The sequence below is a fragment of the Humulus lupulus genome, chromosome 3, assembly GCF_963169125.1.
Source record: "Humulus lupulus chromosome 3, drHumLupu1.1, whole genome shotgun sequence".
Lineage (NCBI taxonomy): Eukaryota > Viridiplantae > Streptophyta > Magnoliopsida > Rosales > Cannabaceae > Humulus > Humulus lupulus.
The window spans coordinates 48,859,413-48,884,878 of NC_084795.1; the positions used below are offsets into that span (position 1 = coordinate 48,859,413).

General features: G+C 36.5%; 4 protein-coding genes across 5 annotated transcripts; 3 read left to right on the forward strand and 1 right to left on the reverse strand.

Annotated features, from left to right (window-relative positions):
• Nucleotides 1–46: 46 nt before the first annotated feature.
• LOC133824096 (uncharacterized) lies at nt 47–651 on the forward strand. The gene is made up of 2 exons (XM_062256963.1): nt 47–274; nt 454–651. The coding sequence occupies exons 1-2, from the start codon at nt 47–49 to the stop codon at nt 649–651; spliced, it is 426 nt and encodes a 141-aa protein (XP_062112947.1).
• Nucleotides 652–12,640: 11,989 nt separating this feature from the next.
• On the forward strand, nt 12,641–13,039 carry LOC133824099 (uncharacterized). Its single transcript, XM_062256964.1, has one exon. It carries the CDS (start codon nt 12,641–12,643, stop codon nt 13,037–13,039), a length of 399 nt encoding a protein of 132 aa, XP_062112948.1.
• Nucleotides 13,040–18,928: 5,889 nt separating this feature from the next.
• On the forward strand, nt 18,929–20,065 carry LOC133822658 (putative fasciclin-like arabinogalactan protein 20). Its single transcript, XM_062255067.1, has one exon. It carries the CDS (start codon nt 18,929–18,931, stop codon nt 19,946–19,948), a length of 1,020 nt encoding a protein of 339 aa, XP_062111051.1. The 3' UTR covers nt 19,949–20,065.
• A 28-nt stretch (nt 20,066–20,093) lies between these two features.
• LOC133822657 (uncharacterized) lies at nt 20,094–24,638 on the reverse strand. Of its 2 annotated transcripts, none has more exons than XM_062255065.1 (9): nt 24,059–24,638; nt 23,480–23,670; nt 22,734–22,912; nt 22,289–22,573; nt 22,143–22,201; nt 22,003–22,039; nt 21,819–21,890; nt 21,116–21,488; nt 20,094–20,700 (listed from the first exon to the last, which is right to left on the reverse strand). In XM_062255065.1, the coding sequence occupies exons 1-9, from the start codon at nt 24,183–24,185 to the stop codon at nt 20,290–20,292; spliced, it is 1,734 nt and encodes a 577-aa protein (XP_062111049.1). In that variant the 5' UTR covers nt 24,186–24,638; the 3' UTR covers nt 20,094–20,289. The 2 variants fall into 2 exon arrangements, with proteins under 2 accessions (XP_062111049.1, XP_062111050.1); XM_062255066.1 differs by having other exon boundaries at nt 21,116–21,437; nt 24,059–24,634.
• Nucleotides 24,639–25,466: the final 828 nt, after the last annotated feature.

Consider the following 25,466-nt stretch of genomic DNA (forward strand, 5'->3'; position numbering starts at 1 on the left):
TAAAAACTTGGGGGGTATTGGGTTTAAGGAAGGGTCTAAATGGAATATGGTGCTATTAGCTAAGTACATTTGGGCTATATCCTCTAAACAGGATATTCTTTGGGTGAAATGGATAGATGCCATTTATCTTAAAGGGCAAAATATTTGGGATTGCAAAGTTCATTCAGATGTGAGTTGGTATTGGCGTAAGTTAGTTAACTTGAAATCTGTCGTCAATGCTGAGATGTTGGAGAAGGCAGCTAAGAACAACAAGATTAATATTAGCAAGCTTTATGTCAGTTGCTTAACAAGGAAAGGGCTCATTTTGCTCATGTGGTTTGGTGTAATCTGACTTTGCCCAAGCATCGTTTTATCCTTTGGCAAGCTACTTTGGGGCACTTATTGACCAGAGATAACCTGATGAGATGCCATATGCAATTGCCTTCTGTCATGTGTCCAACTTGCGAATTGCAGCAGGAGAGCCATGACCATCTGTTTTTTCAGTGCCAGTTCTCTCAGCAAGTGAGAAGCCGAGTTGCTGAGTGGTTGGGTATTGATATCTGGCCGGTTCAATTTAAAGATTGGATTGCTTGGATGGTGGGGAAGTCGAAGGGTCTGCAGCAAAAACTGTTGGCAGCTGTTTTAGCTGCTTCAGTTTATATGATTTGGTGAAATAGGAACCAATGCCTGTTTAAATTCTGTTCTATGTCTGTAAATAAAGTTGTTTTTTTGTTGCAAGTTTGCTTGAAAGCCAGAGTTGATAATCTGTCTAGATCTAAGTTGGAAAGCAAAGATGTAGCTTTCCTTGAGAAAATTAATCTCTTGTAATCCTCGGCTAGAGGGGCTCTTTGTGAGCTTGTTTTTGTAATTGGTTTGTGGTTCAATATATTCTTGGCTTCATCAAAAAAAAAATGTGTATCTATAAAACGTGTTTGCTATATTTTAAATGTTGTGAGTTTTTTTTTTTTTTTTTTTTTTTTGTAATTTGAAGGATTTGAAATTTTGGGATAGATAAAAATAGGAACCTTATGTTGCTTAAATTTGTATAGAATTATAAGATTTCAAAATATAATCAAATTATATAATAAATAATCATTAATTATTAATCAATAAGAAAATTAATTATTAAAGTAGTTAGTAGGTAATAATTAAATAAATGAATCATATATTTTGTAATAAATTATTATAATAAACCTGAATGGAATATTTTCTTCACCCTTATAGAAATGAAGTAAAATGTAGATTAGGATACACACATATTGGTTGTAAGTTCGATGAACATGCAAGTTTAATTTTTTTGGTAATATTGTGTAGTGCTACACACATATAATGATGATGGACAAGAATTGGGTTGACAATGCCAATTGATTGTCCAATGAGTATGAAGCTAGAGTGTTGGCATTTATTGAGAAAGCTAGTCAGTACGTGGATGCAAAGAGATTGGTGAAATGTCCTTGTAACAAGTGTGTGAACATCGAACTTATAATGATTTTATTTGCTGAGATGAGTGGGGTGGACAAAATTCAAGAAGATGAGATGATGGATGTTCTGAATGATATTATGCAGCCCATGAACAACAAAGATGAAGAAAACAAGCATGATTGTAACGCCCAAACTCCATGGACCGTTACAGTGTGCATTGTATACAGTGCTAAACTCGCTAATCGAGTCATTTGGCCAAAATCGTGTAACTAAGTATGATTAGCGGTTTAGGGATTAAAAATATCGGTTAAGATGTAACGTTTCATTAGAACGTTTACTGTGTACATTGGGATCCCAAAAATATAATTTAGAGGTCTATTACAAGAAAATATTTACAACCAGCCAATCTAAGCGGCAAAACAAGGTTTAACCCTTGTTCCCCTTCAAACCTCAGTCGTGGTGGTCGAGCAGCTACATATGTACACATCATCACCTAAGCTCTCCAACTCAAGGATGGTCCAGCTTTCTTTTTCCTTTACCTGCACCACATAGCACCCGTGAGCCGAAGCCCGGCAAGAAAACTTAATATGCTCATGAACAGTAATAACATGTCATCAAATCATAAGGCACACGCCTAGCAGATATAGCCCTAATCAAGCAGGCAAACAAATTCACATAACAATGGGTATCCACGATAAAGAATCCTGCCCACCTGAGTGGACGACTATCAAGTCAGTCTCAATCAGATAAGTGATTTAACACTGGTGGTTTCGGTAACCATACCGGGCTGATAGCCCTGAATAAAAGAGTGACAATGGTACAAGTCACTAAAGTGGGTTCTATTCCCAATATAAATAAGTGATCATTTCGCTAGCTTAAATAGGATAGGTGCATGATGATTAGCCATCAACATAACCTTCCTCCTGACTCTAGGGTCATAACTGTGGAACTCTGTTCCCTAACCATGTGACAAGCAGTCACCTAGGCCTTAGGCCCTGGCTCTGGTAACTAGTCTTAGACTAGGCAAGAGCTTATAATTTACATCGACCTTCGGGTCAGTCCAACATTAATTCTCCTAGAGTCATTCAACGCTGATATCGATTAGATCTAGTCTTCATTTGGCCCTGCGTTCATGACGCTATGCCATTTCTGACTCTTAGGTCAGTATCCCTGACTAGTCAGTACCATATACAAGTAAACCATGCCACCAAACATATATCATATGTCAAATATCCAAATACAGGGCATTCAGCATGCTTACTCAATAATTACCAGCACAATTAGGATCATGCATAAACATAGAGGCTCAAGCTCTGAACAATAATACTCAGTATACAAAGCATGTCCTAATCACATGTTTCTCGTGCATTACATTTAAACATCCAACATGCATCAAGAATAACCATGCATGTCACATATACATAAGGTGCAGTTTTCTTACCTCGGGTTCAAGCAAGAATTAGTAAAAGAACAACCCTTGAGAACGATCAATCCTTTGATCCTTTAGCGGTCACCTAGTCATAACCAAATATGGAATTCCATCAATAAAATAAATCATAAAAAGGTTTATAATCTAAAACCTCACTCCCGGGATCCACCCCACACTCTCGTGAATCTCAATCTACCCAAACGGGGCAAAAGAACCCATCCCCGAGCCTTAAAAGTCATCCCGAGCCCTAAAATAGGCTTGCTGGAAAATGGACCAGCGCTGCAGCCCTATTAAATGGCGCTGAGGCGCTATTTCCAAGTCAGAGAGGCCCAACTCTCTGCCCTGCCTAGCGCTGCTGCGCCAATCACAGACCAGAATCCTTCTGGTTTCCTTCCTTGTGACTTCTCCTGAAAACAACCCTTCAAACCAACCCCAAACCTTACCAAAACATCCAATTCAACCCCAAACCATCATCTATATCACACCCTCATCAAAACCCAAGCATCCAAACTCAAAAACTCCCATTAAATCTAACTATCCACATCAAAATCTCCTTGACTGAAAACTAAAAGAAAAATAGAGTATAACAAGACTTTCATGGCTGAATTTCTTACCTCAAGCTGGTTTTGGGTCCTCTTTAATAGATGAACTAAGTTTCTAAGCTCCCACTCTAGCTTATTTCTTCAAGTTGGCTTCAAAAATTCCAAAGGAGGAAAGGAGAAAGTTGAGGATCGGTTGAAGGAAAACCAGCAGCTCTGTTTTGGTAAGCTTCTACAATCCATGAGTTGATATATATCTTAGGGGTGAAAAGACCATTTTGCCCCTAAGTCAAATAAAGGCTTCTAAAGACTTCCGAGGATAAAATCGTCATTTCCCGCTTATCTCGTTAATTATAATTAACACCCTCCAATTCCTGTTATTCTCAATATTCTCAAATACCAATAATTCATATCCTGTTACCCTCTAATTCCCGGCAACGTTCTAATCACCAAATTACCCCGAGACTCACTCCGAACCCCGAACTTAATCCCGTTATGACTAGACCGAAAACTTGCATTCCATGATCGTCTCATGCCGAATGGCTCGAACCAATCCACATATAATGTGGTATTATCCAAAACTCACCCACATGCACAAAAATACACAATTACGCCCTCAACGGACCAAATTACCAAAATGCCCTTATAATAAAATGTGGACCCATATGCATGCATTTATCATCATATAATAATATAATTCACATAAACATTCACATTAACATTAAATAGCACAATAAATCAATTATGGCCCTCCCGGGCTCCTAATCAAGGTCCTAATCCTTATTAGGAAATTTGGGGCATTAGAATAATGATGAGATACCCACAACAGACTACAGAGGTGCATAGTATTATAACAATTTATTTGCTTAGATGGATGCTCCATTATTCCCAGGGTGTAAGAAATACACTTCTTTGAATTTCTTAGTGAAGTTGATGCATTTTAAAGTGTTGGGGAAAATTCCTAACAAATTTTTTGATGGAATATTGGAGTTGTTACAAGATGCATTTCTAGGTCCAAATAAGTTGCCAAATTCACATTATAAGGTGAAAAAGTTGTTGTGTAAACTAGGATTGCGTTACGAGTCAGTCCACGTTTGTAGGCATGATTGTGCATTGTCTTGGAAAGAACATGCTAGAAAATCTACATGTCCTTTTTGTGGGGAGGATCGATGGGTGGACAAGAACACCAAGGGTAAGAAAATGTCGCATAAAGTGATGCGCTATTTTCCTTTGACCCCTCGATTAATGTAAAAATATTCGTCGAGACACATTGCCCAACATATGAGATGGCATCACGATAAACATATAAAAGAAGACGGCGTGATGTGTTATCCCACTGATGGAAAAGCTTCGAAAGACTTTGACCGTAATAACCCAAAGTTTGTAAAGGAACCAAGGAATGTGCGTCTTGGATTGGCTACTGATGGATTCAATCCTTTTGGTGATATGAGTCTGTCTTACAGCATGTGACCAGTTGTATTGAAGACGTATAACTTGCCACCGTGGTTGTGCATGATAGAGACTAATTTCATGTTGACTCTATTGATTCCTGGGTCCCATCCACCGGGAAATGATTTTGATGTTTTCTTAAGGTCATTGATTGACGAGTTAAACGACTGATGGGTATTTGGTGTACAGACTTGGGATGCAGTCGATGGGAGTTTCTTCACTCTTCAGGAAACTTTATTATGGATTGTAAACTATATTCAATGAGAAGTACTCTTTCTGGATGGAGTGGGCATGGTTATACTGCTTTTCCTACTTGTAATGTAGCAACTCCCTCTATTCTTTTACAAAAAGAAAAAGTTACTTTTTATGGTCACAAACATTTCCTACCAATGAGACATAGATTCAGAAAAAAGTGCTCTAAATTTGGTGACGTTGAGAGAAGAAAACCCCCAGAGAAAATTAGCACAACCATTATGTTAACACAAATGAGTTTTATACCTGAATCTCTTCCTAGTAAGCATGTAAAGTATGGAGGGCAAACAATAAAGCGTACAAAAGAGCAAGTTGGTTGGCGCAAAAAAAGTATTTTCTTTGAGCTCACATATTGGATAGAAATGGAGTTGCGACACATTCTAGACGTGATGCATGTTGAAAAAAATGTGTGTAATAGCGTAGTAGGCACAATAGTTGGGTTGGAGAATACCAAAAACATAGTTAATGCCAAAATAGACTTGAAGAAGAAGAATATCAGGCTAGAGTTGCAGCTTAGAAAGGCAAAGTGTCATTTACAAAATCTTGTGGCCAAATTCACATTCACTACTAAAGATCACCAAAAGTTTTATCGATTTCTTAAATCAATGAAGTTTCCTGATGGTTTTGGATATAATCTAAGGAAGAACGTGGTTGATGATGAAAACAAGATTATTGACTTGAAATCGCATGATTGTCATATCATTATGCAACGCCTTTTACCGATTGGTGTACATGCATACTTAGAGAAATATATTGCTACAATTATTATTGAGTTATGCAATTTATTCAAGCTTATTTGTGCTAGAACTCTGATAGTCTCAGATTTGGAGAAAGCAAAAAAGTCAATTGTTGAGATTATTTTCAAGTTGGAAAATATTTTTCCCCTTGCATTTTTTGATATCATGGTTCATCTAGTGATACATTTACTAGAAAAAGCAATACTTGGAGGCCCGGTTAACATGAGGTAGATGTATCCTTTCAAGAGATATATGAGAAATTTGAAGTGTTATGTCCATAATAAGCACATTCGGTTAATAGCAGAAGGTTACGTGGTCTATGAGACATTAAGATTTTGCTCTATGTATTTCAAGGGGGTGGAAACACGGTTCAATCATCTGGATAGAAATGTAGATGCTCCTTCATCACTTAATAATTTGTCGGTGTTTCAATCTCAAGGTCATCAAATTGGTAAGAAAACATTGAGAACTCTAGAAGATGAAGAGAAGAAAATAGTTGAATGGTATATTATGAACAACTGCAGTGAGATCTTACCATATCTTCAGTAAGTACTTTAACTAGTTAATATTTTATTTATTGTTTACTAATTTAATCAATAACCATTAAAGTGTGTAAATTTATTTGTTGTAGAGAGCACGTGAAAATTCTTCAATCTAGAGGTGTTGAAAACTTATATCAATTACATAAATAGGAGTTCCCTTTTTGGTTTTCCAATAAGCTGTATAATCTTCAGCAAATGGGTTCTCTAGAAGCATCTCAAGAGTTATTCTCTTTGACAAGTGGTTCCTCTAATCTTGTTTCTTCGTACCATGTGTATGTTGTAAATGGAGTTAGATTTTTATGTTATGATAGAGATAAGAATCGTAAAACTCAAAATAGTGGTGATTCTGTACTGACATTTGAAAATAGTACTTATTATGGCCAATTGGAAGAGTGTTAATGTTAGTTTTTAGTTCTTGCGTTTTGTTGTAAAAAATTATGCATCTTGTTCTGTCTGGGTTACGATCTGTTTTATCTCAATTTTGTGAAGGGTTAACATTGTTCTGACAGTTAGTTGTTAGTTAAAATAACAATGATCTTTTCCAGCTGGTAGTTCACGTGACAGGCTGTTGTCACTTGGTTATGTCCTTTCTATATATAAAACATTGAGCAAAACAGAATGAACTAACTCTGTTAGAAAAACCCTAGATCTTGGTTCTTGGTCTTAACTTTGTGCTGCAGGGACTAGCGAGAGGTTGAAGAAGAAGCTGGTGATCTATTTGGGGTTTTTGAAGAGGAGAAGCAAAAGCTTGGTACAGACATCAACTGAAGGGATTTCAGTCAAGTCTTTGAAGGGAGTTCAAAGAATGTACTCTGTTAAAGTTTTGCTTTAGATTTTGTTCTATTACTGATTGTTGTATGTTAATTGATTGGATTGCACAATCAATCTATATTCTGTACTTTTGATTGTATGGTGATTTTGTAAACTTTGTTTGAATAATTTCATATCTATAATAAATCTTCTTGAAACATTAAAATTGATGCTAAGTTCATTTAATGCTTATATTCATTGTGTATAAGGTTCTTTGATTTCAATAAGAAACTTAAAATAGTCATTAGAGTAGCAAATTCACTTTCAAAGAGGTTTTAGTGATGTCCTACCTTGCTAGATGTTTTGTTGTACTATTTAAGTGTAGATGGTTTGACACTGATCGATTGAAGGACAGATTCAAGTCTGAGCATTACATAACTAGTATCTACACTAGTTCAGAGTGGTACAAAGATGATAAATTCATCCTAGCTACTCTTGCTAAGCAAGTTTTCTACATTGATGATCTAAAAAATGGGTCTCACTGGAAAGTTGTCCAAGAAATGTATCATGGAAATGTGTGGGACATCCCACTAGTTGAAGAAAAATTGGACGACATTGAAATAGATGTTATGCTTGACACCCAATCATCTGATTTCCAATTGTTTGTTGATATTGGTCCTTCACCAACTAGTTTTGAACGTATTGGGGTTCCATCGGATTTTGTCAATGTAGATAATGCTGCAATTGAAGAGGAAAATGAAGCAAAAGAGGAAGAGGACGAGATAGAGGAAGATGAAGATGAGCATTTAGAAGAAGAGATGAATATGAAAATGATGATGATAATTGTAACGCCCTGGATAGCCAAGACTGTTACACTGTGTACTTTAAATAGTTCTAGTCTCACTAATCAAGCCATTTGGCCATATGATGGACCCAAAACAGGTATGTTTTAAATATTTATAAATCGAAAGCGCACGAATCGTTCATATAGAATATTGATCGTGTAAGCAAGAATGTCAAACCCAAAGGAGTTGTCTAAAATCGAAAAGAAAACTATTTTAAATCAAAATTAATAAATTCTAACTTAGCTCCAAAGATTGATGAGAATTTGTAACAATAAAATAAAAGATAATAATAAAGATATTAAAGAAAATATATATAACTAAATTAATAATTGTAAATAAGATGGTAGAAGAAAGATTATTAAGATAATAGAATCCACAAAATATAAGTTCAATAATATTTATAAATACATTGATTCCCAAGTTTTAGTGATAGTTCAAATAAATCAAACTATCATTTTCCAAATAGATTTATAATTTTAAGCACAAATTACTTCTAAAAGGATAGGATTTTTCTTTACTTTTCAAAAAGTATAATTTCAAAGTATTTAATGTGAATCAACCTAATGAAACGACAAAAAATCAAATAACATTATTTATAAGGAAAAACATAATATTTTTGTTCTAAGCATTGGATGTGTACAATTTAATGACACATCTTATACAAAAGAATATTATATTTTTGCACTAGTGAAGAACAAAGTGTAAATATGTGCTAACAATAAAAAATACATGATATTTAAGATGAAAGAAGATATTTGAAAAAGAAAAATCCATAAACTTTGTTGCACAAAATGGGAAATCAACATACAAAATAAATACTATCTAGTTACATATTGTTTCATCATCACCTTAATAATCTTAAAAAGATTAGAAACTCATAACTAGAATAGAAAATACAAACAAAAAAATTACAAACATAACTTATGAAAATTTGGAGGAAAACCCCCAAATTGTTCCTCTAAAAATACATAGAAAATTAACCAAAAAGAAGAAGAAGATGAAGAGAATAGAGAGATTTGAAAGTATAGAAACTTTGTGGTATGACCTCCCCCAAAATAAGCACACCCAAATGGTCTTGAAAATTCCCTATTTATAGCCAAAATGAGAGTATTAAAATAATCAATTTAAATTAATTAAATTGATTAAATTAATTATAATATGGCGAATAGAGGTAAATTTTAGGTGTAATAATTATTTTGGGATAAAATATGTAGAAAAGTTTGGGTAAAAAATTAGTATTTTAAGACATTGGGGACAAGGGGACAAAAGGTGCCTTTGATGGGCTCAAGAAGAAATAAAAAGAAAATGGTTTGTGGGCTGTGGCAGGTGGCTGGAGAGGTTGCTGGCAGGAGTGCGAGTGGGCATGGAGAGAAGGGAAGGAGGCAGGCGGGCCCAGGCGTGGGCTGGGTGAGCTTCGACGGGCCTTGGAGGCAGCTTGGGGAGGCCGACGTGATGCAGCTGGGCTTGGGCCAGGACGTGGGCCTCAGCTAGAGGCTGGAACTGTTGTTGAGCAAGGGGCTCGGCTGGGAAGTGCTGGGCCGCCTGGGCTGCTAAAGGGCAAGCTGAAGGAAAATGCCAATTTCCTTTGTTTATTTTCACAAAAATGCCACTTTCTTTTCATCATTTTTATTGTTTTTCAAGAGCAAATAAAATACAACAAATTTCCTATAAAACAAACATAAATTAAATTAAAACTAAATATTTTCAATAATAAAATATACAACAAAAGTTCCATGAAAATACTAATTAAAACTTAATTTACTTTAACATTTAAGCTCAAAATTGCATCTTTTTACTCCTAACTTAACAATATTAATTTCAAATAATTAAACTACAACATATTATAATAAAATATCTATAAAAACATATAAAAATCTAAAAAATTACAATAAGACTAATAAATTAAAAATTACTTAAAAACTTAATAAGTTACTTAAAAACTCAAAGACTAAGCAACAATTAGCATAAAAATTGTGGTAAAATAACTCTATTTTGTAAAGTTATCACCATAAACGTGTAACTAAAAGTGATTAACGGATTCGAGTTAAAAATTTTGGTACAAATGAATGATCATTTCATTAAAATATGTAAGTTCGTACATGAGATCCCAAAATAAACATTTAAATGGTCATCTACAGTTCAAAATGGGCAATTACAACACAAGCCGGCCTAAGCAGCAAACATTGAGAACTCTATTACCTGTCGAGCTATCCAAGGGAGAGGAGGTTGTTTGATGACATACCTAATCACCCTCCAAACTTCAAGACCACCTTCTTCTAGACAGGCGGGCTCGATCCTTCCAAATTCTATTCTTTTCAACAAATCCGTAAGTATTTTTTCACAATTTTCTTCTTGAATTCTTTCATCTCGAGCTCGAAATGCTCATCCAAGTTACTTGTGCAGCCAATTACAACTGCCCAAAGCTTACTAAGGCTATGAAGGAAAATCATGAGGAAAGTTTGAAGCTCTCGTACGGTCAGCAGTCCCTCAGCTATCTCCTACACAAGGATAAGCTTCGTCTAGGCAGTCTCCTCGGTGTAGACGAGTCTACAGATGATGCTGGGACTCGTAAATACGCGAGGTAGGAAGATGTCCCTGTCCCAACTGCCAAGATCCCCTCCAAAAGGAAGCGCTTGAGCTCACGGTCTCGAGCCTCCATTCCCCGCTTAGTTGAACCGTCAGGCTCGGTGACCGAAGCACAGGACGAGGCCTTTCCTAACCCGTATGATGGAGGTAAGTCGTGTTAGACATGTCTATGTGGTCTCTGACCCTTTTAAAACAAGAGCCCAAAGTCGTAGTCCTTTTTAATGATCCCCAGAACAATTCTATGACATGGTCGGGGGTAGATTTTAAGGTACATAGGAACGATAGTTGGTTAGGAAAGTATCAAACCATGTATAGTGTAAATGATGTTTGGAAAGGGATAGCCGTCCAATACGGAACCAACGATTATAGAATTATGTAATTAATTAAAAATAATACGAAAATGAAGAAGCGGCCTATGTCCATGCTTGACTTACGTCCTATCTCGTTATGCAATGTACTGTATAAGATTATGTCTAAGGTATTGGCTAACCGTTTAAAGCAGGTTATTGACTGTGTCATTTTTGAAGCTCAGTCCGCGTTCATACCTGGTCGCCTTATAACGGACAATATAATGATATCATACGAGATCATGCATTATTTGAAGAGGAAAACTACAGGCAAGAAGGGGTATATGGCTTTAAAATTGGACATGAGTAAAGCTTATGACCGTGTTGAGTGGGGTTATTTAAAAGCTATTCTCTCCAAAATGGGATTCGATAGAAAGTTGGTATCTTTATTCATGCATTGTGTCACCTCTGCCAGATATCAGATTTCTCATGCTGGGCGAGAGTTTGGGCACATCATTCCGGAGAGAGGTTTACGTCAAGGAGACCCCCTATCTTCATATCTCTTCATTATTTGCACTGAAGGATTTTCAGCTCTTCTCATAAATTATGAGCGCAGAAGGATGTTTAGAGGAATTCAGGTAGCTCGAGGTGCCCCGGTACTATCTCATATGTTTTTCGCCGATGACACTTATATATTTTGTAAAGCAACTATTGAAGATGCCGAGCATATATTGCACCTCCTATCAGTGTTCGAAAGTGCGTCAGGCCAAAAGATCAATTATGATAAGTCGTCTATCTTCTTCAGTCGCAATACCGAAGTGGGATTACGTGATAGTATTTGTGGAGAATTGGGGATTCATGAGGCCGATGATACTAGTACTTATTTGGGGCTTCCTAACATTTTAGGTCGCAAAAAATCAGTGATTCTGGGCTATTTGAAGGACCGTATTCAGCAGCGAATTCATGGGTGCGAAGGTCGTTTCTTATCTCGCACGGGCAAAGAAATTTTACTCAAGACAGTAGCTCAAGCCCTCCCTAATTATGCTATGAGCGTATTTCTACTTCCCTCTGAATTGTGCAAAGATAATGAGCGACTAATGTGTAAATATTTGTGGCAATCTTCGGCAAACAAAAACAACATCCATTGGATGAGTTGGGATAGAATGAGTAAACCTAAAGCTATTGGGGGGCTCGGTTTCAGATCGCTCCGTGATTTCAACTTAGCTCTACTTGGCAAACAAGGATGGCGTCTTTTACTACATCCAAATTCTTTAGTCAGCAGAGTATATAAAGCTCGCTATTTCCCCCATGGTAACTTTCTCTCGGCTAAGTTAGGTGGCTCACCAAGCTTTATATGGCGCAGTATTGTGGAGGCTCAACATATTGTCCAGCAGGGTGCATCGATCAGAGTGGGGTCAGGTAGATCAATCTCAATTCTTGAGGACCCGTGGCTACCTAATGTTGAAGATCCCTACATTCATTCATCTCATCCTTCTTTGGTCAACACAAATGTTTCTCAGTTAATGATAACTGGACAAAACCAATGGGACAAGGACATCTTACAGGATCTTTTTATTGCTAGAGATGTGGATCTGATTAGCAGCATCCCAATTAATGAGGAAGAAACAGACTCCTGGTATTGGAGATTTGAGCATCGTGGCATCTATACAGTTAAAAGCGCCTATGCTGCTATTTAGGCCGAGAAGACTACAAATTCTGCCAGTGATAATTCTGGATTTTGGAGGCGTTTGTGGCAACTTAAAGTACCTCCAAAAATAAAAAATTTCCTCTGGCAGGCATCCTCAAACTGCTTACCAACAAAAATGCTACTGCAAATGAAACATGTCGCTGTTAACGTGCTCTGCCCTTTGTGCAATACTGACCGCGAATCTATCTGTCATGTCCTTGTTTCATGCTCCTTTGCACAGGCCTGCTGGCATAGGCTCGGTATTGGATGTATCCCCACCCCGCAAGGTATATTTTCTAGCTGGCTTTCCTCTATCTTGTCACTGTATTCAAGAGAGAAGAGGCAATGGGCTGTCATGTTACTGTGGGCATTGTGGAAAAGCAGGAATGACCTTGTTTGGCAGCAACGTGGAAGTGAAGTGGATGAAGTGATTGTATTGGCAAAGACTGTGCTTAATCAATGGATTAGTGCTCAAGACAGATCCTTTGATCTCTCAATGGGGCTTGTTACTCAAACTGATGGCAGCGAGCACTAGAACCCTCCTGCAGATGGCATGATTAAGCTTAATACCGATGCAGCCCTTTTTGAAGCTTCCCAAACTTTCAGCTTCTCTTGCGTAGCACGGGACTCCACTGGTGCATTGATAGAGGCTTTTGCAAAGAATGATCGGGGTGTTGTAACTCCTGAAGCGGCTGAAGCTTTAGGCATCACAGAGGCATTAAGTTGGGTCAAGGATAAACGTTGGAGCAGAGTAGAGATTGAGTCCGATTGCTTGGTTGCAGTCCAAGCAATTCGGAGTACAACAGCCATGTATTCCTATTTTGGAAGAATAATTACTGAATGCAGGAGCCTTTTGGAAGAATTAAAACCAAAATTTGTTTCTATTAAGTTTATTAAACGATCTGCCAATACTGTGGCTCACTTTCTAGCGAGGTCCACAAGTGTAATTTCTGATCGTCATTGGGGATACCTCTAATGTACCCTCTGAACTATTATCTGTATTATTGCAAGATTTGCATTTCTATTGAAAGTTTATACCTTTGTCAAAAAAAAAAATAATACGAAAATATTTTCATTGTTATCACTACTCATCAGAAGATAAATAAAATGTTATTTTGTTTTGTTTTGATGTTGTTGTTGGTACTTTCCAAAATTTTATTAAAATAATTCAGTTTAAATATTCTTAAATTAAACAATTATTTATGGTAGTCTTCATTTAAATAAATGTATTTTTTTCTTAATTTATATGTTGTTTATTGGTACTTTCCCAAACTAGGATTAATATTTGTGAAATGAAATACGTTATAATTATATTTTGAAGAAGATTTTTCTATATTACAAATTATGTGTAAATTGTTTTCAATTTAAATGGGTTTATGTGTGTTTTTTTTCAATTATTATTAAAATATCTTAATAATAAAAAAATTTGCAATTTAAAAAGTAATTTACTCAAATGAATAATTATTCATGAAAAAGTTGATTTTTTTTTTTACAATTTTATAAATACCTCATATGTGCAAAACTATCAAAACAGTGTACAAAAGTAGCTGAATTTTGTGCATTTACCATGGGTCAAACGTAGTACAAATATTACTCACTGTAACAGTAAAAGACCAAAGGGCAAGATTTGAAGTTACGGAAACGACCAAAAAACTATAAACCGATTATAGTTGGTGCATTGAATAGTAAATATTACTTGGACCAAGTAGGGGTACTTATGATCCAAATTAATTAAATTGCAAAGAGTTGGATATCCAATTACAATTTAATTGGATTAGATTTGAAAAGTTGGATATTAATTAGATTGGATCGGTTGGTGGATGAGACTTTGAAAATTCAATTAGGAGCAAATCTATTTGATTGGATTGTTGTTGTTTTTGGATGTTGTGTTAGCACTTTGGAGATGTTGTTGTTATTGTGTTCACATTTTGTTACTATCTAAGTACTTTAGTTATTGGTTTTGACACATTAATTTTAAATTTGAATGGTTGTATTGTAGACTTAATATATGACTTAATGTGGTAACTATACAAACTTAATTTAGTATTATTATTAAATAATGTTTAATTTTTTTGCATGATTTCTTTTGTATGCTTTTTTTATTTGTTAATTTATTTAATTATAAAACGTAGGTTCAATGATAAATAACTGATCTTGTAACGTCTCAAATTCCCTAGTATGACTTAGTGCATTAATTAGGGGGCCAGGAGGGTAATAATTGGTTTAATGTATTATTATGTGAGTTATATTATTATATGACTAATATTGCATGTTTAAGTGTATTAAATATGCGTGTGGGTCATTTCTTATTAGAAGGACATTTTCGTAATTTTGGCTCATTGATGGCATATTTGTATATTAGTGTGTATATGGATTGAGATCACATTATTATGTGGATATATTTGGATTATTCGGTACGAGACGATTCTAGCGAGCAAAGTAGATGTTTGGTCATAACAGGGTCAAATACCGGGCTAGGGGCGAGCCTAGGGGTAATTTGGTAATTTAGCGCATTATCAATAATTGTTGGGTAATGGGAATTTTATTTGGAGGTATTGGCGATATTTGAAGAATTAGAGAGAAAAGTGGTAAAAGACTAATTTTCCCTTGGTGGCATTAAAGGAGTTATATTGGACCAAGGGGCATCTTGGTCATTATTCCAATATGATGACTTAGTTAATAGATTTCTTCAGCCAAAGGAAACCCAAACAGAAGCAACACTCTCCCTCTTTCTCTCTTCTCTCAGCTGGTTCTCTCTCTCACTATCTCTTTAAAGTTTTTGATTGAAAAGCTTGGGCTTTTGAAGAATTTGAGCTAGGAACTTGTTGGGTAAAGCTAGGAAGTTATTTTAGTTATTAAGGTAATGATTTTGACCTTGATCTCCCTAAGTTTATGATGTTTTCTGCTGATGTTCTTGGTGTTCTTGAGTTTCAAAAACTCAAGTAGTGATTTTAAGTATTAGTGGTGATTTTTGTTGGAGTATTGTGTTTTTAAGTTATGTTGGAGGTATTATGGCTGTTGTGTAGTTTGTTTCTGGGATTGAGACATGTTTGGGGTTGGTTTTGAGGTTTGAGATTCGGAGAACACGAAGAGAAAAACCCATAATTTTGGGTTCTCTGGCATTGGCGCTATAGCGCCAAGTAGGTGGCCCTACAGTGCGGGTTGGGTGGTCGAGTTGCATGTCTGACTGTGGTGCAGTAGCGCCTGGTAGGCAGCGTCGTACTGTTTTCCAGGGCATGGATTTTTTTTTGTATTTTTTGGGGTTTTGGCCCAAGGGCTCAGGGGACGATTCCACCACCCTATTTGGTGGGATTGGAGGTCTTGAAAGCGCAAGATTGGTCCCGGTATTAGGTTTTGGAATTTAAACTCATTGAAACACTGTTTATGGGTTGTGACTAGGTTTTCGCTAGGGCTCAGAACGGGATCATGCTCGAAGGTCGCTCTTATTATCTGTAGCACTCGGACCAAGGGTAAGAAAACTACACCCAATATGTGCTACGTGTGATTATCCGTTGATTGGGGCTGAGCCGTTTTGGAACATAGTTTTTACTATGTTTGTATCCGATTGGCTGAAATATGTGATCATCCTGTATGCATACTTGAATTATCTTAAATATGCCTATTTGTACCTATATTTGTATCTGTATTTGTATATGCATTTATAGCAGGATATCCAGATACCTGTTAGAGCCTTGACTTATTAGTCAAGAGAGTTAATAACGCACTGCACACTAATCAAAAGGCTAGGGCCCAATTAGGGACGTACTATTACATTGACCGACCCTATGGTCGCTTAGAAAACAAAGCATTTGACTAGTTACTCAGAGCTAGGCTAAAGGGCCCCGGGTGACTCTATGGTCACATAGCTAGAGCATAGGGCCCTAGGTTGACTCTATGGTCATCTATTCAAGGCAAAGGGCCCCAAGTTGACTCTATGGTCATCTTATTAGGGTTGCGGGCTCCATAATGATTCTATAATCATTTATTTGTACTTGTATGCATGCATGGGTAGGTTATTACTGCTGGGCATGCTAGATATTCATCTGAATCTGTATATATTGTTCATGCACTTGTATTAAGTTTTCTTGCCAGACCTTAGCTCAAGGGTGCTATGTGGTGCAAGTAAGAGGAAATAAAAGTTGGACCAGTCATGAGTTGGAGAGCTTAGGTGGCGACATGTACATATGCGGCCGCTTGACCACCACGACCAAGGTTTCTCAGAGGAACTAGGGTTAAACCCTATTTTTGCCGCTTAGGTCGACAGATTGTAATTTTTGAGTTGTAATGACCATTTTGGAACGATAAACAACTTTGTAAATGTTTATTATGGGATCCTATGTACAGTTTAATGTTTTAATGAAATATTCATTCCTTTTTACCGAAACTTTTAACTCTGGACCATTTATCACATTTAGATGCACGTTTATAGCCTAACGACTCGTTTATCGAGTTAAGCACTATTTAAAATACACAGTGTAACAATCCCTTAGTAGTAGGGTGTTACAGATCCAATCTAATTACAATTGGATTAGATTAGATTGGATTTTGAAGTCAAATTGGATTGGATTAGATGATGATTTCCAACATCAAACGTTTAATTAGAATAGATTGGTTAGGAATAAAAATGTTGGATCAAATTAGATGAGCAACCCTAGGACCAAGTACATTATTCATCCATACTTTATCATATGAATAGTGTTGTAATAATGGTACATTGTCAGCTCAATAGTGCAAGTTTATGGGACTCAATTGGACTTTTTTGGCCAGGTTCATCCCGTGCACAGGATATAATCCACCATCATATACTATATATATATAGAGGACAAATCTTCTATAGGAGCTTCACTTTAAGCCCTACCGGTGGGGCTCTCAGTGTTCTCGACCTTTGAACAGTTTTCGGCGCGATTTTTTTTATGACCATGTATATTGTAGCTATTTAGAGCATCAGCGCGATTTTTAGAAAATTCTTAATAGTTTACAGTATTAAAAATTAGGTTCAAACATGTTGTTGCACGCGTGATAATTTATTTTTTATGCGCGTGAAAATCAACATGTTTGAACCTAGTTTTCGGTACTGTAAATGATTCGAAATTTTCTGAAAATTTGCAGGATACTCTAAACAACTACAATATACACAGTCATAAATAAAAAAAAACCGCGCTGAAAACTGTTCACGAGTCGAGAACAGTGAAGAGCCCCACCAGTAGGACTTAAAATGAAGCCCTTATAGGAGAATTCCTCATACATATATATATACACCATAGGATCTTTTGGCTAGCTACTTAATTGGGCATTGGTCAACTTATTATTTTGCAATGAATAGGAATTTTTAATTATTTTTAGTGTAAATAGAAATAGAACGGGACTAGGAATGAATAAAAATCACTTGCTATAAGGTATTCTATATTCTACGACGTTGAGAAATTATAAGTAATTTTTGTATAATAGAGATCTCACTAGATTTTTTTTTTAAATTCGAATAACTTACGATAGTGAAATCAAAATTTAATTAGTTTGTTTTGCATGTATATATAAAAAATAAAAAATAAATGTGCAACTAACTTTTTGAATTCTACTTTCGATATCGTAAATTATTTGAAATTTTTTAAAAATTGGTAGAATATTTATTATAACTTCAATGTACGCTATCGTATAAAAAATTGAGGTTATAATATTTCTACTTATCAAAAATAAGTTAGACCTTAGTGGTAGGAGTTAAAGCTCTACCAAATCTGATCATAGACATAGACTGGCCAAACATGTGCCTAAAAAGGGCTCAATATTTTAACAACATATATCATTTTTTTTCTATACAAAAAATCCCAAATTTTACAAGAAAAAATACCAAAAATTATTTTGGCCTCCAATATACAAACGGAAAACTCTGCATATTAACCTCAATTACCCCATTATTATTATTAGTATTATTATACACGTTTCTCACAAAAATAACCCTATATGCACCGGAAAAGTCCTAAAAACCTTTATTAAAAATTATGGCGCTCTCTCTCTCTCTCTCTTCTTTCACCTTTCTCCTCACCACACATGACAGTAGCAGCCACGGTCACCATCAAGTTTTCTTTTCTTTTTTTTTTTCTCCTCAGTTTAGTCGCGAATTGCAGCCAACATCTCCGTGTATTTCGAATTTTTGCGCGCTCTCTCTTCCAAAGTGATCTTTTGAGGAGTTCTTCCTTCCACTTTGGAGTAAGTAACGACAACCAACTCTATTAAGCCCGGTAGAAACGACAAGGGGGTAATACCGTCATTTAAAAGAACAATCCAACGAGCCCCTCGTAACGAACTAACCGCTGATTCCCACCCTCCCTACTCAACCAACACAGCGACTCACATCTTTCCCGCCAAAACGAAGCTTCTCTCTTCCAATTTACAGACACAAATCCACCTTCCAACCCAAGCACCATCAATGGCGGCTTCACTTCTGTTCTCTCTCATTCTGCTCTCATTTCTGTCTCTCTCCTCCCCACTCCCCTCCAGCACCATTCTCGACGCCTCCGAGATCCTCTCCGACTCTGGCTACGTTTCCATGGCTCTTACTCTGGATCTCGTTTCTCAAACCCTAACCCAAAAGACTCCTTCTCTCACGATATTCGCTCCTGTCGATGATGCCTTTAAGAAATCGGGGCAACCCGCTCTATCTCTCCTCCGGTACCACTTCTGCCCCCTCACTTTGCCGCCGGAGACCCTCAAGTCGCTTCCCTCCGGGACCAAGATCCCGACTATGTTACCGGGCCGCACGTTGACTGTCACGAATTCCCCCTCGAACTCCGAAACTTCACTGAACAAAGTCAAAATCAGTAGAAGATCGCCGATTTTCGATGACGGTTCTCTGATTATATTTGGAGTTCAAGAGTTCTTCGATCCCAGTTTTCAAGCTCCGGGGCCGGGTGATAGCCCAAGGTTCGGTCCAAGATGCAATTCGTTGCCATCGAAGGCCTCCGCAATGGGGTTTCCGGGAGATTCTTGGTTTAAAGAAGCCAGTGGGGATCTGAGGTCCAATGGGTACTCAGCAATGGCTTCGTTTCTCGATTCGCAGTTGTTGGGGTTCAACAAGGACCCGACTACAATGACTGTGTTTGCTCCTAATGACATGGCCATGGCGAATCGTCCAACTAATCAGGTTCAAGACCCATCAATCTTTCTACGACATGTCGTTCCATGCAAGCTTCTTTGGAGCGATTTGATCAATTTCACCGATGGAACGGTGTTGCCCACATACTTGGATGGGTTCACAATCACCATTACCAGATCGGGTAGTACAATGATGCTTAATGGAGTCACTGTTTTCACTTCCAACCTCCATTATAGTGATTCTGTCGTCGTTCATGGCCTAAATGAGCTTCTCAATGGACAAGCAACTTCACCTGGGTCAGGTGAAAGCAAGACTGAAGATGATACCATGTTAAACACTTCAATTCAAGTTTAGCTTTTGTGTAAGAAATCAAACACTTTTCATTTGCAATATTATACTATATTTGAATAGCTATAAAGTGCAGAATATATAGGTAATTCGATTTTTCTTTTTGCATTAATTCATATATTCATGAGAATGTAAAGTAACTTAGGCAGGATTTATGGAAAAATCGATCAATAACCTTTCTTTTTTCCTTGCTATACATTAGAATAATACACTATATATAATGGAGCAAATACTCTCAACTCAAAATGGAACTTCGCTCCACTTCGGTTTCTTCTTTCTTTTTTTTTTCTTTTATACATAGCTCTCCAAAAAATTGGAAATTTCTAATCTTTCAGGTAATTTTCTACTCATACTTCAATCGATGTAATTGATGATGGCACGTCACTGGTGCTACTTCTGTAACCCTTGCCTTTTATTAGCGAGGATAGTTTCACAAACACTTCCTCCCTTTGGGGGCGGTTTGCATAGAGGATCCAGAGAACAAGGCAGAGCAAGACCCCGACTGAAATCAGGGCCAAGCCAGCATTCACAGTCTTGAGATAACGGTCTAATGGAGGGCAGTAACTGGACGTGATATTTCGGAATGTATCGCGGACAAAATTGCAGTCCTGGAGGCTCAGTAATGGTGGGGTGTAGTGCTCAAGTGCATAGCTCTCATTAACTGCGGCTACCAGCTGCGAGTATATGTTGGGGGTCACTCTTCCAACAGTTGTACATATTTCAGCTGTTGATACTTCACATGTATATTTCTGCCATACCTGAAGTAATTCATACAATCAAACACTTAAAACAAGTACCCTTGACCGATTGTAAGAGACACCAAAAACTATCCTGCAACTCTTTTTTTTTCAAAAAATTATTCGTTTCAACTTGGTAATTCCAAGTACGGAATAAAATGTCTGTAAATCTTACCAGAGGATTTATCAATTAATCTAGGTGAGGCTAAGCAGATGAGGGGGAGAGAAAGGGAGTCCCCATCCAGACTTTCCCAGTTTCTTATAATGTGATAACGATTGTCTATATTTATGTCAAGTGCTCTACTTCTATATCTCTAATCATAAAATGGCTGCTTCAATCAACTCAAAATGTTATGTTTCTTTTGAAAAATAAAATATCCTTAAGAAGCAGATCCCCACAATTGAGAAATAGTAATTACTTAAACTGACTACTTACCATTGAAGCATTTGCAATAGACACCTCTTGATCCCCACAATGGCTTTCTTTCAGATTAGAGTCAAATGGATAACAGAGAGGAGGCATGGGAGGTCCAGACTGATTGTAGTAATAAGGAGCACCTTCTGAGGGATTTGCATTTGCATAGGTATAGACAAATCGGTTGACAACATTTACAATACCATTGATAGTTTGTTTACTCTGGATGAGGGTCTGATTGGTTGTTCTTTGATCAACGCATGGAAGGATGTTGGTGAGAGCTGTTTCTGCATGGGGATTTTCTACCCACTCTTCCATGGCCATACAAGTGTCGGAAATTGTACTGAGAGATGTAAAAGAACAAAAATGAAAGATTAGCTTCTCTGCTCTAATGCTGCTTCAGATAATTCATGATGAAGATATGGAAAAACATATATGCATTAATTTTCAAGTTGAGAAACATGGACAGAAGAAAAAAAAATAGAATACAAGGTGTGCCTCAAATTTCTGACAGAATGACAGATTACTGGAATTATCAACAGTTTAAGCATGTGTTGTGAACTTTTCTAAACAGCACACGAGAAGGGAACTTAAGAGAATGGATCTGTGTATCAATTATCATGCATGTAACCAAGTCTCTAGTTCACAAGAATGATCGTATGAAAGCCTTAATATGCATATGTGTGAATATGATGTATCCAATCCAACCAATAACAACTCTTACTTGTTGAGGATTACAAAAACTCCGCAAAGAATGAAAGTAACTGCCACAAGTAGCCATCCACTGATTATAAATCTGAAACAATGAAATGAAATTGTTAGAACAAGATATTTGAAACTCCCCAGAAGGTAAAGTAATTCAACCACTTTAAGAAGAGAAATTCAGTCAAATATGCAATGAAACTTACATGTGGATTGCATGTCGGTGTCCAAGGACGGAGAGGACTGCAGCAAGATACATCAAGAAGTTGTTATGAACAGAAAACGATAAAATCAGTCAATTAGAAATAAGGGAAAAGGTGCATTTTTTATTTGTTTAAATACATACCAAGACCAATCAGGGCCAAGACAAGCATTACTGCAGCAACAGTTATCAAAGCTGAACGCCTGATAAAGAAAACTCAAGGTTAGCCCATTTAATAAGTTAGAAAAAAATTCCATTAGACAGAACAACACAAAGTCAAGAACACCTACACAAGATTGAAGACTTTTTTAATTTTAACAGAATTTTCACTCGTCTTCTCCGTCAAAGTATCTGCTGCAGTATTCAATTCAATGTTCAACTTGTCAATATCTTCCATAATATCTGAAGGGAGGAAGACCTGGGCCACATTGATATCCTTCGCAAGGGACAGGTATTGCGTGACATTTCTCAGGATTTGCACTGTGTAGTCCGATTGGTTTACAACATATTTGAGTGTATGCAGAACTTCACCATGAAATTCATCCTGCCCAACAGATAGAAGAATACATCCAATCCTGCGTGATTACAAAAAATGGTGTCAATTCATCACAATTAAAGCATAGGGAAAGAAAAATCCAATGAAACTTTAAACAAAACCAGTTTCTTCAAAGAATTATGATAACTTTTTTCAAAACAAATCTTTATTTTATAAGAGTCAGAAGTTAAGAGAATTACGCTGCAACACAAGTGAAGACTAGAAGCAAGATAAGAGTGATCTTTTGTGAAAGGTGGGATCCTTCATTCTTGATGTTTATCCTCCATCCACAGCAATGATGAATAACAAGAACTAACCCAAAGGAAATAAACCATAGAACAGCAAGAATGAAAGCAGCTGAGCCAGTGAATCCAACAGACTGCAGAGATAAATAATGGTCGGGGTATGATGAGTGAAAAAAGCAAGAGATAAAAATAATAGTCAGAATCCTAGTATTAAGAAATGTTTCCTTAAAATTTTAAGGGTAAACTCTAGCCTACTTGAACATATAAGAAAAAGAAAAAAAAAATGTGTCACAAATTAAACTACTTATCACTTAGAAATTAGCTCATTCTTTAAACTAGTTTGTTACTTGTATTCATGGAACGGGTGATGGTTTTTATACAATTTTCCCTCTATAGAATTAGACATAAGTAATATTTTCTGAACAAATTTTGTGGCACAGGTGGTGGTCTAAATAACTAAATAGACCATAACACAGCCTAGTTGTACTTAAGGTCAATTTTAATCAACTTAGAATCACCTAAGATACAAATGTATGTGTCCTTCTTAACAATTTTGGGGCCAATAAAGCGTATTTCTTACTCTATATCAAGAATTAAATTACCATAACTGAACAGATTTGGATAATCCAGTCCTCAAGACATGAAAAGATACTCAAACTAACCAAAAGAACATGACAATGTACGAAGTTAACAGAACTTACAGCCCAGTAATTGCGACTAGTGATGTCCCAACCGCCTCTGTAACGCCGGAAGTGACGAAGAATGTCCGGTCTGTTTGTTCTGTTGGCTGCCAAGACAAGCGTGGTCTGAGGTTCATCGCCTGCAGGACCAGGGGCTGCCGCAAGCTCCGATATTTCGCTCTTCCATGGCCCCAAATTCTCTTCTCCTCCTCCTGAGATGATTGCACCAACATGATTTGTATCAAATTACAATTAAAACCAGAACAAGGCAACTCAATACGACACTTTTTGAAGGATAAAGCATCAAAGGTTGGACACAAGAAAGAACCATTTCAATCACATTAAATCAGAATCGTCATGGGTTTTGATGGGAAAAAGCACGACACTTGTAAAATTTTCTCAGTGCTTAGAAAATGTTGAACATAGATTGAATTATATCCATCATAACGAAGAAACCATTAGTGAATTGTCATAACGTACCCATCAAGCTTACTCATTTTCCCATCTCTTTCACTTATTAACTTTCTCAGCGATCAAACAAACAAAAAAACAAAAAAATCCCACAAAATCATAATAGCAAAAACATCAAAAGAGACGAACCTAAGATGAATTCCCGACGATCTTTGATACCTCCATTGTCAGCAGAAACAGAGCTCAGGGACCCCAACCCCAAAACAAACAGAAACCATAACAATGAAGCGGCCGTTCCCACCAGCAAGAGCTTCATTTAAGATTCTTCCTTCGCCCTCTATCTGCATCAAATCTTAGCTCGATTCCTGAAACTGAAGCCAACCCAATTACCAGATTTGAGTTTTCTTCCAAACCCAAATCTCAAAACTTCGAAACAGATAGAGGGAAAGAACATGTGAATGTAACACTGTCACTTTCTGGCTACCATTACTGGGTGTGGACTCGTGGGTTTATATAAGAAGAAGAAGAAGAAGAAGATGGAACTTCATAGAGAGGTAAAGAGAGAGATCGAAAAGAAGAGAGAGAATCACATGGTGGGGTAAGTAAGAAGGAAATTATTAAGAAAAGGAAAAAAGGCGGGTGTGAATGAATGACTGAATGAAAGAGATGAAAAAAGCAAAGCAGAGCTCAGCTCAGCTCATCTTCTCTGTTTTCTACTGTTTCGTTCTTAGACTTATATGACTTCATTAAGTAAACCATTTTCTACCTATTTCTTTTTCTCATTATTTTTATTTTTATTTTTAAACTTTTAATACCATACTTCCACTTTTTCTTTGTCCTCTTATACTTTTTCTTATTTTCATTTTTGGACCACTGAGTTTTTTTTTTTTTTTCCTGAGTGATTGGACGAAACTACCATGGCTCAAGTATATCATTTTACATTATGTTTTGGCTTTTCTCAGCTCCAAACAAAGCCTCTTTAGAAGCCCTTTTCTGGAAAAACAAAAATAAAATATCAATAAAAATAAATGATAAACAGACACTGAGTCGGATCTCCGAGTTAGTGGGTTCGGATACCAATTGAGTGGAACCGAAACCGGAGTGAGGTTTTCTTTTCTTTTTTTAGAACAAAAATCAGTAGTGAGATTTTAATGAAACTAAACAACAACGTCGGTGTCCTTTTACAGTTATTAATGCTAATCTTTTTTAATTTCGATAAATAAATAAATAAATAATTCGTTTCTTAACGAAGTATGGGGAAGATCTAGTGTGTTTAGGTGCAGTGTAAACATCATCATGACTCGAATTTGTTAATAGTATCCAATCACATTGGTTAATAAGATAAGAAATGAGTTTTTGGGTGGGTCCCGTTTAGGACATTTTTGGCCCGGTTTGGATGGCTTTTTGGGCAAATCATCATGATGGGGATCTCATCTAGATTATTTTTATGAGTACGTATGCTGATTAAGTTGCTTTTCCAAATTGGTCACATAATTTTTGTTTTGGGTTTATATAGTTTTTTTTATATTAAATTAATAATTATTTACAAAATAATAAAGATTTTTTTCTTTCAACTTATTTATATTCAATAGGGGTT